General features: G+C 44.0%; 1 protein-coding gene across 1 annotated transcript; it reads right to left on the bottom strand.

Moving 5' to 3' along the window:
* Window positions 1–270: 270 nt before the first annotated feature.
* Akirin1 (akirin 1) lies at window positions 271–15,614 on the bottom strand. Its single transcript, NM_001030054.1, is given in 5 exon segments — window positions 271–1,791; window positions 2,726–2,797; window positions 3,773–3,907; window positions 8,391–8,531; window positions 15,299–15,614. Coding segments are annotated over 5 exon segments (576 nt in total). The 5' UTR covers window positions 15,516–15,614; the 3' UTR covers window positions 271–1,780.
* Between the last annotated feature and the right edge of the window lie 283 nt (window positions 15,615–15,897).

The following is a 15,897-nucleotide window of genomic DNA, read 5'->3' on the forward strand; positions in this document are numbered from 1 at the left end:
TCTTGGCAGCCTCACAGGCCTTAACCCCCCACTTCCACCCCACCACAGCCATTATGATGGCTCCTTTTCAGGGAACAAGGAACTACTAGAGAAAGAAGAGAGGAAACAAACTGTCCTTTAGGTGAGTCAGTCATTCTTTAATTATTAAAAGCACACTGGTGGGCTCTCGGAGTCTGTGAATCTCCAACAGGGTGTTGAACCGTGGAAAGGATTATAGCAGCCTTACAGAGTTACCTGAACTAAACGCCACCACAGTATCAAGAAGAAAGGTAAACAAATAGCTTAAGTATTTTATTTGTTTGCAACTAAGCTTGTTAACACTATATAATGAAAATGTACAAAGAATAATGTTGCAGTTTTTGGTTAGATTTAAGTCAAAGACATTCATTAATAAGGAATCTTCAAATGTGAATACCCCAGAAATGTCCGCAAGCCAGCTGATCACAACAACTGTCTCTGAATATCACCTTACTTTGGAAGGTATTGGCAAACATTTGAATTAAAACTCAAGATTTTTCCAAAATAAAGCCGTAATTAATAAAACTATTCTATATTCAAACTAAAACAGTTTTCATAAAACTTTCCTTTCCAAAACAATAGTAAAGGAAACAAGGCATTTTGTAAAATGTGGTCCTGAACAAGTCACAGTAAAAATAAATGTATACTTAACTCCCACCTCCTCAAAACAGAGGCTGCTTTCTGCTCACAGCCTTGGGATCAAGGCAAAGAGCAGCCATTAAGCAACTTCAGGCAGGGTATTGCCAAAACCAAGCTCTAACAGTTGATCACGGACACCTTAGAGGAGAATTTGGGGGAACCTGGACAAAGGCTCCAGATTCTATGTTGAAACTGATGCAAAGGTGAGTGGCTCCTCCCACGTAGCAGTGCTGCGAGCCTGGCCCAGCCCCGCACTCCTGTTACACACTCCGCTCCGAGCACACCCTGATCTTCTGCTCCAGGGGAGATCTTCTCCCTGTAGAAGTTCGGCGTCCAGGGAGCTCCATGACTGTATGAATGAGGTGAGCTCAGACTCCACAGGGTATTTTAAGGCTTGGAGTCAAAGTATTTTTCCAGCACAGCTAGGCAGAGTCCATATACTGATGGCCTGTCTCCAGTTTGTTCTAATTTCTCACCATGGATTTGCAGATTCAGGACTGCAGACCTTCCCTATATCATCATAATCACGTCTAATGTCCATCCTAACTTACGATTCAAATTCTGTGCCTGGAAACAGTCCCTGTATTTAACGATAATACCTACACATAAACAACCCACTGTTACAACTTATATGGTCACCAAACATTAATGATCTTCTGTAGACCAAGAAAATGTTTTTAACCATAATTGTCGTGCATCAAATTCACAGCCAGAATCCCCAAGATCAAAAAAAGTTTTGCACAATACAAATAATAACTTAAAACACAGACACACACACACACGCACACACTCACACTTCTCACAGAGCTGTGCTTGGGGAGACTCCACATGTTGAGTGCCACCGAAGGCATTCTTTGCTAAACTGCTGTTCCAGGTACTTTTGTCTGGAAAACCTATCACAGTAGGGCACAGCTGTTTAGTGGATGAGCAGAAAAGAAAGATATGCTTGTGGCAACCAGAAAGTTTTAAGGTCTTTCAAGTTGTATAAAATGGACCTGCAGAAACATTTAAGTGTTCTCAGGATGCAAAGTTGGAGCTGAAATGTGATATCAAACCAGTTGCAAAAAGTATACAGCAGCCATCTCTTGAGGTCACATCTGGTACCCAGATAGGCAAGAAGGCTTCAGGATACATCTGCAAATTAGGATTAGAAGACAAATAGAAGGGAATGAAGACACAGGCTCAGTTTTAAAAAATATACACTAGTAGTGACTGATCAAATAGCAGGAGCTACCAAGTCAAAAGTACTAAACTTCAAGAATTTAAGAAACGTGTTTTAAGTACTTCAAATATTTAGAATTAAGAAATTTTGGTCACTCATAGGATAAATCAACATCCATCAATAACTGGACTGCATTTCTGGGGGAAAACATTAACGAAGAAACCGATGTTAAGAGACAGATGACTGTAGCCAATATTGGCTAACTACAGAAACTTGAGCAAATTATCTAACATTTCTTTTTTTTTTTTTGGTTCTTTTTTTCGGAGCTGGGAACCGAACCCAGGGCCTTGCGCTTCCTAGGCAAGCGCTCTACCACTGAGCTAAATCCCCAACCCCTTATCTAACATTTCTAAGTATTGTCCTTACCAATAAATTGGGGTTAATATTACAAGTTGTACCTTATAGGATACTGTGAGGATTATGTAAAATTAAGATTTGGTTTGACACTGTACTGGATACCAAGGTATTCTTTTTTTTTTTTTTTTTTTTTTGGTTCTTTTTTTCGGAGCTGGGGACCGAACCCAGGGCCGTATTCTTAACTATTTTACTTTACGGGGCCTTTAAACAATGATTTTTTAGACTGATTTATGTGCATGACTGTTTTGCCTGCATATGTTTGTGTCCTGCATGTGTGGCGGTGCCCTTAGAGGTCAGGAGAGCTCCTGGAACTGAAATTATAAAATAAGTGGTTGTGAGCCACCATATGGGTGCTGGGAACCCACATAAAGAGCCTGCGCCCTCTGCAAGAGCAACCATCATGGGCCTTTTGCTCTCAGTACATGAAATACTACCAAGCAAAATTGAGTTCTTAGAACTAGGCATTAAAAAAAAAAGTGGTATACTTACAGCTTGTTGGCCTTGTCCCATATCGTCGCATGATCTGATCATGCGTGAACTTCACAAATGATTCATACTGTTCTGTGAAGACATAAGAAAGAGTGTATACTTATCTCAGAAACCCGTCCCTAACCCCTCAGGCAATTTAGGAAGCAGGATGGCACGTCTTCCCTGTTGGCATTCACTATTCTTTACTCAAACATTCCCTTTCCTCTCCTGTAACAGGGATATAGGAACTTGGGTTTCTGAAGTCCTGTCATAAAATGAAAGCATGAGCAAGTGGAATTACAGTGGGATCAGTAAGAGGACTTTGTAAGCAAGTGGGAACAGCAGAATCCCAACTAAGAAAGCTAAGATGAAAAAACTGAGCCTGGTGGTTCATGCTTGGAATCCCATTTTCTGAGGGGACTGGACACAGGAGGATTGCTGTGAGTTTAAGGCTAGCCTGGTCCACACAGTAAGCTCCAGGCTTATCATTATTTTTTAAATTGTGTGTATCTATATATGGGCCACATGTTTGTTGGTACGTACATTTGAATGCACGTGCCTGAGTCCAGAGAGTGCTGGATCAGCTGTAGTTGTAGGTAGTCCTGAGCCATCCAACATCGGTGCTGGGAAAAGACCTCAGGTCCTCTGGGGGAGCAGAGAGCCTAAGTGCTGAGGCACTCTCTAGGCTCTACTATTCTTTATCACACTGGGATCCCCTGTTCTCTGGCCTCAGCTGACCTATACTTGCTAGAGTGCTCAACTTACACAGCAACAAAGTGACTCTCCTGCAGAAGTTAGAACACTGCACTGTACCCATCCTGACACCCGTTAGGAAGTACCACAGACCAACCACCTGTTCGCCAGCTGGTGGCCTACTCAACGCCTATCTTACAAGAGCTTGGCTTATCTACTTTCAGAAATGCAAATGAGTTCTTTCATATGATGTAAAAACAACACCACAGCAGCACCAAAGAGTAGCCTCAGTGCTCACAATCCCATAACATCCCCTGCACGAAGCCTTCTTTCCTGAGCTGTGCCAGCGGCACAGCACCCCATGTCTCAGCCTACCTGCCAGTTTGGTACTGAGGATCTGCTCATACTCCTCCCGGACTTTATCTTCATAGTCTTTTAAGAGACGCTCACATATTATTCCCACTTGTCGAAGGGTAAAGGTGGGCTGGTCCTTCTTCATCCAGAAAGCACCTGGCAAAAACATAAATACAAGCTGGGTACTAATATATAAATATAAAACAAATACAAGCACATGCCAATAACCCCAGCAATCCTAAAGGCAAGAGGAACAGAGTTTAAGACACACACAGGAAACTTAACAAGTACCTGATTCTAAATACAAATAAAAGATGGGTAGAATATCTGCTTAGTATTAGGCTCCACCCAGGCCCCAGACTGCTTATCTTTAACAACATATTCCAGTTCTGTGGCTCGGAGTGAATAACCTTCATATAAATACTCTTGGCTTTAGATGGCTACTAGCCTGGCTACTTAGCAAGTCCTGTGGATCTTGCCTATCTCCACGTCTCTAAGTGATAAGATTACAGAGGTGAGCTTACATCTGGCTTTTGTTTTGAGACTATTTCTCAGTATAGAGCAGAGCAGAGGAACTCAGTCTGTAGGCCAGGCTGTCCTCAAAGTCACAGAGATCTGCCTGCCTTTGCCTTCCCAAAGCTGGGATTAAAGGCATGTGTTACCACACCCTGCCCCTCTATTTTAAATTTGTGATTTTGTTTTGGAATTCATTCACTGCTATCCTGGAGCACTTGTGACCCCTGTGGACATGAGATTTGAAGTGTCTGTCTGACTGAAAACAAACATAAAAAATACACTTTCTGATCATTTAATTCTGTAGCAGGTAAGGGCCCAGTGTCTTTTACTTTTAGGATCCACAAATGATTTTATAGACATAGGAATATGTGGCTCAGGACCTTTAGATTTGCTCAACAATATAAAACAAGTCACTAATACTAACCCCTTACCACTTCCTTTTAGAAATGGTCTCAAGACGTCTAGGCTGGCCTTGAACTTATTAGTAACCTCAAATAACCTTTAATTTCTGATCCTCTGCCTCTACCTCCCCAAATACTGGGATTACTGTGCTGGTTTATCCTGTGCTGAAGATTCCACCCAGGGCTTCATGCACATTAAGCAAGCAGTCTACCAACTGGAGCCACATTTTTAGCCAGCCATTACACTTTTATTAACTCATGCTCCTCTTGTGATTCATCAGACTCCTATAAACACAGCACTGCCAAAATGGAGCCAGAAGATCAGGAATTAAAGTCAGGTCATTCTCTGCTACTTAATGAATCTCTTCCCTAAATGTCTTTCTCAGTTTTCCTAGTCACTTTACCAGCAAAGGGCGTGAACATCAAAACTGTAATTTTCAGCTTCTTGGGATCTATTATCTCAGATGTGAATTAGTTTTTATCAATCAGGTTCAGAGTATTCAGCAAAATGAGAGGGATAAAGGTTATACAGAAAGCTTATACTCTGGAATTGAGCAACAGCATAATTACAGCCCGATTCTGGAGCGAGCTAGCTAGCGACTGGAGGAACAGAACCATAGAACTTCCTGCTGCTGGTGAAGCAGCAGCCTTATAAATCAGCATAAAAATCAAGCCATAGCCCAGCTTATCCCCACAAATTAGTCTAGAATCTTTCTTCATTCTAGTCAGTATTTAAGATACTCATCACCCTGATACAACAAACCCTGTGGTTTTTTTTTCTTAAACTAAATTAAGTTTTTTTTTTTTTTCCTTTACAAATAAAACATGACCAAAACACTGGGCACCCATCATCTGTAATCCACTACTTTAAAATTCTTGGGTCAGTGAGATGGCTCAATGGGAAAGGCATTTGCCAACAAGCCCGAGGACCTGAGTGTGAGTGAACCCAGGCTGTGTACAGAGAGAACCAACTCTGACTACTACATGCACGCCATGGCATAAGTACATCTGCCTGATATAAATAAATAAATGTAATAAAAATTCTTATCTTTTTTCTTTTTTCTTTTTCCTTTTTCTCGGAGCTGGGGACCGAATCCAGGGCCTTGCGCTTGCCAGGCAAGCGCTCTACCACTGAGCTAAATACCCAACCCCGTAATAAAAATTCTTATCTGTTTATATTTACATATATTAAAAATATTTATTTCCCTGTTGGTTCATAGGATCCCAGATCCTATGGAGTATGAGGTTAAGAATTTACCAAAACAAATATTGGACAACTAGTAAGATTCTGTCCCCAAATTAAAAAACAAAATAAAACTTCACCCTTGCCCTCTAAGATTCCTGTCTCATTTAAAATAACATAGACGGGTGTGGTTCACACCTTTAATCCTGGCACTCTAGGAAGGTGGATCTCTGTGACTTCGAGAGGCTAGCCTGGTCTACAAAGAGAGTTCTAGGACAGCCAGCGCTACATAGAGAAAGCCTGTTTTGAAAAAAACAAAAATAAACAATAATATTTAAGAAGCTGGACTTAAATAATATTTAAGTGATGGCTCAGCAATTAAAATCACTCATTGGGTACAATTCTAGAGAACCCTGGTTTAATTCCCAACATCCACGTGGTTGCTTATAACCATCTAATTCCAGTTCCAGAGGATCTGATGCCCTCTTCTAGCCTCTGCTGGCACTAGGCACTCACATAGTATCAGGACATACATGCACACAAAACACCCACAAAGAAAGTGAATACAGGATTGGGGATTTTGCTCAGTGGTAGAGCGTTTGCCTAGCAAGCGCAAGGCCCTGGGTTCGGTCCCCAGCTCCGAAGGAAAAAAAAAAAAAAAAAAAAAAAAGAAAGTGAATACAGATTAAAATACTATTGGGAAGGAGGGGAACTGGCTATGCAGCTAGTAGTAGAACACTTTTGCACAAAGCTCTGGATTGATCCTCAGCACTGCAGAGTAATTCGGAACATGGGATTAGCCATTTGAAAGTGAAAATGTCAGTGGCATTCAGTATGGTCATCATGCTGTGCTACTCCCCCTAGTTCTAAAACATTCCTGCCATCCTCAAAGTAAAAAAACCTTTACCCACTAAACAGCTCCTTACTCTTCCTGCCCACCAAGCTTCTCAAAACCACTAATTTATTAGGAGACAATCTCCTCTCTCTTTCACTCCTCTTTGAACCACCACCGTTTAAAAAAAACAAAAAAAAAAATCAGGGTCTCTTCTCTGCATAGCCCTGGCTGTCTGGAACTCACTATGTAAATCAGGTTGGTCTTTAACTCACCAAGATCTGCCTGATCTGCCTGGCACTACTTCCTGAGTGCTAAGATAGCCAGGTCCCAGGCAATAACTTTTAAGCGAGATAATTTTTAAATTTTAAACTGTTAAGAAATTTAATATTTTGAGGAAACAGATTTTTCTACAGGTTGGTGACACTGGCCTGCTGACCATTTATAGGGACATAGCAAGGAAGCCTAGTTCACTAAGTGACAACATCAAAGCTTGAGAAGTTTGAGCACAGCCCCACGAACCACAGGTCAAGGTTAGGAAGCAGGACTGTCCAAGAGAACTTTCTAAAACAAAGTGTCTAAGATGTTCTACAGGTGCATGCTAATGCAGTAGCCACATGTGACTGCACTTATGCATCTGAAATAAAGTTAATGCACATGAGCCACGGATGGTAAACCTTTTTGGGAGTGATGGCTCAAGAGCATGCAAAAAGGCTGCCACACATCGAAGGACAGCCCAGGCTGCAGACCAGCCAAGGATATATACTGAGGCTTTGTCTAGACAACAAAACAGGACCAGGCATAGTGACACACAACTCTGATTCTGGCACCCAGGAGATAAAGGCAAGAGGATCTTTGGGAGTTCCAGGCTAGCCAGGGCTGTATGTGAGACTCTATCTTATTAACAACTTGTCTAGGTCAAAAAACAAAACCTCAAAGTGAAAATTTTGTCCTAAAACTTAATTAGGTTTAAATAAATAACTTGGCTCCATAGTTGGGTTGAATCTAGAACACCCTCCACAGCCAATGTTCTAAGTGCCTGATTCCTAGCTTGTGGCATCAGTTTGAAGGCTGTTGTGTCTTTTAAAAGATGAGGGCTGAGGCTGGAGAGATGGCTCAGCAGTTAAGAGCACTGACTGCTCTTCCAGAGGTCCTGAGTTCAATTCCCAGCAACCACATGGTGGCTCACAACCATCTGTAATGAGATCTGATGCCCTCCTTCTGGTGTGTCTGAAGACAGCTACAGTTACTTATATATAATAAATAATTAAAAAAAAATGATGAGGCCTGGCAGGGGCAAATAGGCACTGGGACAGGCATTTGAAGTTTCTGTCTGTATCTGGTTCCATGTCACCCCCCCATTTCCTGGTCTATACCATATGAGGAGGAAGTCATAGGTTCACTGAAGGATCTGAGCCACTTCACCATGCCTGGCCGCCACAAAGGACAATACCACCTGAAACCATGAGCCAAAACAAAGCCATTCTGCCTGAAGTTGCTCCTGTCAGGTACACTGTCACGGGGAGGAAAGGCAATGCAGCACGAATGGCTAAAGGACACAATGCAGCTAAAGTTTTCAGACAGGATCTTGCTAGGCATCACTAACTGGTCTCAAATGCGTAATTCTGGCCTTAGCCTCCAAAATATGCTAGGATTGCGGGTGTGAACCACCAAACCTAGCCACAGCCCCTGAAGAAGTGTGCTTACCTGGAGAGCTTGGTGCAGTGAGTGCCGAGGAGGGAGATTGGCTTTCTGAAGTACAGGCTTCACTCTGACTGAGAACAACTTCTAAATGTCTCCATCTCTGGTAACGATTATATTCTTGTTTTATGTTCTGAAAAATTTGCTCTAGTAAAAAAAAGAAAATGAACTTGAATATTCATTTTATGGTCATTTCTTCAAACTTTCTCTTTTTTTCCCAAAGATCTATTTATTTTATGTATGTGAGTACACTGTCGCTGTCTTCAGACAACATCAGAAGAGGACATTGGATCCCATTACAGATGGTTGTGAGTTGTACAGATGGTCCCATCTGGTTGTGGGAATTGAACTCAGGACCTTTGGAAGAGCAGTCAGTGCTCTAAACCGCTGAGCTATCTCTCCAACCCTTCTTCAAACTTTCTACTCACAAACTTCCTTGAGAAGATTGGCAAGAAAGTCTTATTACTTTATTCTATAAGATGCTGGGGTTCAAACTTGAAGTCTTAAATGTTAGGCAAGCAATTTACCAATGAGATACATCCTCAGCTCAAAGATGGTATTCTGACTAAATATTCCTTTTATCATATAGGTCATAATCTTTTCCTTACCCTTATGTTAACAGGTAAATGTTATAGTGTATGGATCATTCCCATAGCTCAAGACATAGTTCATATCCTGACTGTGGAGCTGGTGAGGTGGCCCAGTGTACACGAGTGTTTGTTGTGCAAGTGGCTCATACTTGTAGGAAACACTCATGAACATAAAGTAAAAATAAATAAATCTCAGAAAAGTTTAATTCCTAAAATAAGAATTTGCTAGTTATGCCTGTCACCCAGTTTCCTTTACTTTTTCCTGTGGTAAGCAAACAAGTCAGACCTGCATTTTGCTGGATTCACCAGTACAATTTAAAGTAAAATAAACTGTGTTATTCTTAATTTGTTTTGTTTTTAGTGACAGAGTCTCATGTAGCCTACCCTGGCCTTGATCTTGTACAGCTGAGATGACCATGGACTCCTCCTGACGGATCCCCTTTATTTCCCAAGCACTCAGGTTAAAGGTGTGCGTTACCATGTCTGGCTCTTTTTGTTTGTTTTGTTTTGAGAAATGGTTTCAGACTGTGGCCCATATTAGACCTCATCTCACAGCAATCTCCATGCCTTAGCTCTAAGTTTTACATCTACAAAGCACAGTATTATGCTTTATATTATGCTTACCACTAATGGACCTTTAACAATTAAGGGTTTGTTCCAGGAGACTTAAAGATCTTTGGGGAAGATGGTAGATAGAAAAAGCATTATGTGCAACATCCTGGAAGGAGCTGAGGGCTACTATTTGGGATCAATTATCAAGGCTCATTAAAAGTATTTCTGAGCCAGGTATGGTAGTGCAAACCTTTAATTCCAGAAGAGACAGAGGCAAGTGGATCTTGGTGAGTTCAAGGCCAGCCTGGTCTACAAAGTGAGTTAAGGGCAGTCAGTGCTGTTACACAGAGAAAGAAACTGTCTCAAAAAAACAACCAAACCAAAACCAAAACTAAACCAAACCAAACCCCAAAAAAGGGCCAGAGAGATGCCTCTGAGGTTAAGAAACACTGTTTTCCCAGAGGACCTGTGTTCAGTTCTCAGAAGGCACATTTTAAGCAGATCACAACCACCTGTAACTAGTTCCAGAGGACCCCAGTGGCTCTGTAGGCACCTGCACTTACATACTCACACGCAGGCAATCTCTCTCTCTCTCTCTCTCTCACACACACACACACACACACACACACACACACACACACACACTTTAAAATAAAAATAAATTCTTAAAGAAAAAGTTTCTGAGCTGAGTATGGTGGTAAACTCATGCCTGTAATTCCAGCTTGGAAGGTGGGAAGCAGAAGAATCAGGCACCCAAAGTCATCTTGGATTACACAGAGTTTGAGAACAGTTTGAGACACTGTCTCTCCCCGCCCCTGCAACCTCCCCCCTGCCCCCCCAAAAAAACAAAGAACAACAACAACAATCCAAAACCAAACTAAACCCAACTGACAAACAAGCTGGGCTTGGTAGCTGGTAAGCTCAGTGATTGGGAAATAAAACAGGAGGCTCACTGGTAGGTCAAGGTCAGCCTGGGCTACTCAGTAAGTTCCAATGCCTGAGTGAGACCCTGTCTCAAAACAAACAAATATTCTGGAGGCAGGAATGGTCTCAAAACCAAAACACTTCTGAGCTCAGCCTAGCCTAGTGATGCCAATGTGATCCCAGACTCTCTGGAGGCCAAGGCAAGCCTAAAGTGGAGAGCAAATTGAAAGCCAGCCTAAGCAGCTCAGCAAGAGGTGGTTCACACCTCTAATCCCAGCATTTGGGAGGCAAGGACAGGTGGATCTCTGTAGTTCAAAGCCAGCCTTGTCTACAAAGTGAGCTCCAAGACAGCCAGGGCTGTTACACAGAAAAACTCTGTCTCAAACAAACAAACAAACAAACAAAAAAGAAAAAAGTTAAGGCTGAGGAAACAGCTCAGTGATAAAGCACTGGCTTCTCATGCAATCTATGTTCAATATCTAGTACAGGAAAAACAAAGAAAGGTGATATTATAACACACCATGTTTGCTAGGAGTCAAATGATTGAGTCAGTCATCACCAACAGAAGTTGCTAACAAGCAGGAAACACCAATTAGCAACTAACTATAAAACTACTCCTGGAGACAAGCGTCTAAGGAGGATGTGGGTTTCAAGTTTTTATATACAGTGACATAACACTGTGGTCCTTTCCCAGATAATATAAAGCACCCCAATAACAAAAGCAGAGACTGCATCCACAGTGATGAATGCCTAGAATTCTAATACTGGGAGGTGGGGATGGGAGCAGGAAGATCACTGCAAAGTTCAAGGCCGTCCTGGCCTATACAACAAGTTCCGACCAGCTACATAGGTCTATCTAAAAACCAGGAAATTATATTCTCCAATTCAAACTGTTCCAGTGTATACTCTGCTTTGTAACCATATTTGTCAGGGATGGAAGGTGGTGATAATGTCTCTTTGTTTGCTATGAGCAATTTTAGGAAGTCATTTGAACAGGTAATGAGAATCAAATGACTGGATTTGGTCACAATGATAGTATGATTTGGTAGTTGTACATCTAGGTAAACCAACTCTGCCTAAATGCTAGAACACAGTAACATTTTCCTTTAACAAGATCATGAAATTCAGGCTCTAGATGCCTGCAGATAGGAAAGTTCTTTTTTTTCTTAAGTCCTACTCCTCAAGCGCACACCTGCCAGATTCATTCAATACAAGGATGTAAGCAACTGCCAGGAAACAAGAAAGGACAAGTATGAGGGCAGAAGGCTCTGAGCCACTCCACTTGCCTCCTGAGCAGCTAATGAACAATGGACACACACACTTCTAGGCTGGTAGGATCCACTACCAAGTCCAAATGCTAACATAGAGTCTAAGATTCCTCTCTTGCAAGAGGAAAACAGTTGTGATTTTCTTCTGAAGACCATCTAAAAAAGGAACAGTGTTTATTTTTAACAATGCAAATTTCTTTATAATACATATGATACTCTTAATCCTTGATTCTCATTATTATTTAGCTTTTAGCTTCCAGGTTATTTATCAGGCTAAATTTCTCCCTAAAATTAATGTTTCTGGGGGCTGGAGAAATGGTTCAGTGGTTAAGAACATTGTCTGCTCTCCCAAAGGACCCAAGTTCAATTCCCAGCACCCACATGACAGCTCATAATTGTCTGTAGCTCCAGCTCCAAGGAATCTGACAGTCTCATAACACTGTACATTAAATAATTTTTAAAAAATTAATGTTTCTGAGCTACTGTAAGATGAAACTAAGAGCCCTTCAGGACTCAGCCTCACGAGCCGGGTGGAGGAGCACACTTCAGGAGGGAGAGGGAGGAGCACACTTCAGGAGGGAGAGGGAGGAGCACACTTCAGGAGGCAGAGGGAGGAGCACACTTCAGGAGGGAGAGGGAGGAGCACACTTCAGGAGGGAGAGGGAGGAGCACACTTCAGGAGGCAGAGGGAGGAGCACACTTCAGGAGGCAGAGGGAGGAGCACACTTCAGGAGGCAGAGGGAGGAGCACACTTCAGGAGGCAGAGGGAGGAGCACACTTCAGGAGGCAGAGGGAGGAGCACACTTCAGGAGGCAGAGGGAGGAGCACACTTCAGGAGGGAGAGGGAGGAGCACACTTCAGGAGGCAGAGGGAGGAGCACACTTCAGGAGGCAGAGGGAGGAGCACACTTCAGGAGGGAGAGGGAGGAGCACACTTCAGGAGGCAGAGGCCGGTGCAGTTTTGTGAGTTCTTGACCAACTAGGCTTCCTCAAAAGATTTTGTTTCAATCCCCTCCCTCCCCCCCAGAGTCCTAAGGCAGGCATGGTAACAGGAGTCCATAATCCCACTCAGTATACAGGAGGTAGAGGTAGGAAGAACAGGAGCTCAAACTCATGCATACATACATAGCAATAACAAGCGGGATGCTACTCAAATAAAGACAGACTGACTCTTAATCAAACACTTGCCCCAAAACCAGAGCTCAGGAGGTTCAGAGGTCAAGGTCATCCTTAGCTGTCTATTGAATGCTTTTAAATCCAGCTTGGGTTACATGTCTTTCCTAAGCCACCCACAAAAAAAGGGTGGAAGAAGAGAAGGAAACTTTTAAACATCCCATTGTTAATTCATTTTCCCCTTAGATGACATCATTGTTATTTGGTGTTCTGAGATAGCATCTGGATAAGCCCTGAGTAGCTTGAAATTCATTACATAGACCAGGCTGGCCCTGAGCTTGTAGCACTCACTCCAGCTTCTGCTTCTCAAGTGCTGAGACTACAGTATGGGATGCCAAACCCGCTTAGTCTATTTGTAGAGCAACTAGCAACATCTCTACTTTATCCAGATGACATGTTCTACTTAAGCTACAGCATTAAGTAATATATTAATACTTCAGGTTTCTTTCATGCCTGACAGAACCAAAATTCAATATGCATTAAGAAACAAGGTTTTGGGGTGTATTTAATAAATTAAAAAAGTTAAAAAACGTAACAGTTCTGGGCATTTAGTTTCCCCAGAGCAAAGAGAGGTTCTGGTTTTCAAAGCCAGCATCTCCAACAACAAAGAAGACCTCATTACAAGACTCTGCCATAGTCAGTCTTCTAACGCATTTTTTTTTTTTTTTTGGTTCTTTTTTTCGGAGCTGGGGACCGAACCCAGGGCCTTGCGCTTCCTAGGTAAGCGCTCTACCACTGAGCTAAATCCCCAGCCCCCTAACGCATTTTAAAATGATCATTAAACAACTAAGCTCGGCTGGAAGTGAAGAAATAAAATTTTATCCAAACAGACATCTATGGCTCTGCCACTTTGAAATGGGGTCTTCTTATGTGGCTCTGGCTGGTGTAGAATTTTAGCTCTCTTGATCTTCCTGTCTCAGCCCTGCCTGCCCCTGCTTTTAGGGCCCTCATAAAAACAAACAAGCAAAATTAAAAAAAAACCTTCCAAGTGTTCAGTCATTCTGTGCGTAAGACTATATATAACATTAAGTCATCAGGGAATTTAAATGGAAAAGATTGCATTGTGGGTCAGACTAGGTAATGGATGTAAGACTCTATTTAGAAATGATTCTTGGAATCAGCCATGATGGGTTACAAGTCTGTAATTCCAGCCACTTGTGAGGCTGGGGCAGAAGGACTGCTGAGTTCAAGACAGGCCTGGGCCACACTGTGGGTTCCAGGTCAGTCTACAGAGTGAGACACTGTCACAAATCAGCGAAGGAAAAAGACTATTGAGATTAACAAACTCAAGGAAAAGATACAGAGAGCAGGTCTAGTGGAAAGAGTGGAGCCGCAGTTTAAAGGAAACGTGTGGTTAAGAAGTGAACACAGGTATAAAGATAAGACTTGAGAGGTCTGCTGGTGGCAGCAGTATCCTTGGGTGGCTAGGCAGAGGAAGGAGGAAATGAAAACTAGAGGCACTAGAGAATGAAAGATGTAAGGGGGGGAAATGATTTAAAGGGATTGCAGGTTTTCCTCATGCTTGAGGAACAAGGAGGAAAAAATCCCACAAAGAAGCAACTTGCCCAAATCCTTTTGAGGGATTATTTCTGGGATCCCTTTAAAATTGCTGAATGTGAGCGCTGAGGCACTTTCCCTCCTCCTACTGCAATATGATAGGCATCTTTACTGTCACATGAGTCCTTCCTTTTGCCTTGGCTAAAATGAAGTGCTTTACTCAGGTCGAGTCACTGTATTAGCTGTTTGAATTTTGAGTACAGAACCTCTGTGTACTTAAGGATTCTCAAATACTAGCTAACCAACTACCCACTTCAAGCCATACCTGAAACAAGACAATAGCCATACAATAAAACAAGGTCAGTCCCTCTAAGAAATAGTTTGGTTGAATCGTATTCCATGACTATTGGGATGGTTTCTGCTCCCTAAAGAATTCTAGAAATCAAGTCTCCCTAAAAGCTTCAGAACCGTTCGGCCGCTACATACACTCACGCCCCTTCCCCTCTAATCCGTCTCCCGCCCCACTCACGGCTGGGTTCGTGAGCAGAATCCAATTTTCCATGGCCCACTGAATCTCCGGGGAGGTTCCGCACTAGCGGAGACAGGAGGGGCTTCAGGGACACCAAGAGTCTTCGGTGGCCTGGGGTATCCCCACCTCATCTCGGTGTCCACCCCCAAGACTCTCCAGCTCCAGGAAACCCGAAAACCGACACTGTGGGGCCACTACCCTTCCCGGATGTCTCTCGTCCCCGGAAGCAACCGGGCCTAGCAGCACCCCAGTTCCTTTTTCTTCCAAGGCCGATTTGGGGTGCTGAGGTAATTTCGGCCGGCGCCTACGACCCCCGCACCCTCCCCGCCCCCCACGCCCCGGCCTGGCTTCCTGCCAAGTCCGCAGCAGCAGCGCAGGTTACCAGGAGTTGGAAGGCGACGCTCGCTGCCGGGAGGGGCAGGCTGCTGGAGGCTCGCCGGCGGTGTCTGCATCTGAAACGGCGGCGGCTCGGCGTCCGGGGGCCTGAGGCCCGGAGTGGGGCCGGGCAGAGGGGCGCAGCGTCGCCGCTTCGGGGAACCGGGGCTCAGCAGCGCCGCCTCGAACTCCATGGGCCGTTTCAGTGTCGCCCCGCACGCCATCCCGCGGAAGGGCCAGAGACCAGACGCAGACGCGGCAGCAAAGGAGCCCTGAACCCAACTCTTCAGCTACAGCTCCCAAGCCAAGCCGGCTCCAATGGCGCCTCCGGCACCCGGCAGCCGCGCTGGCCCCGCCTCCTGTGACGTCACGGGCGTGCGCCACCGCCCGGCGGAGGGGAGCAAGCCGGAAAAGGGCCGCTCCAGGAGGCCCGCAAGCCTGGGCTCGGCCCTTTGCGCCCCCTGCGGAAGAAGTGGGCCGGTCTGGGCGGAGAGCGTGGTCGCCTAGCAACACCCCCGCCCCCCCGCCCCTCCCAGGGCCCCCCTTTACCCTCTCTGCCGGGGTGGCCTAGGAGGTCTTTCGCACCTGCGCGACAGGGGTCTGGGG

Source organism: Rattus norvegicus, chromosome 5 (genome assembly GCF_021556685.1).
Source record: "Rattus norvegicus strain SHRSP/BbbUtx chromosome 5, alternate assembly SHRSP_T2T, whole genome shotgun sequence".
NCBI lineage: Eukaryota > Metazoa > Chordata > Mammalia > Rodentia > Muridae > Rattus > Rattus norvegicus.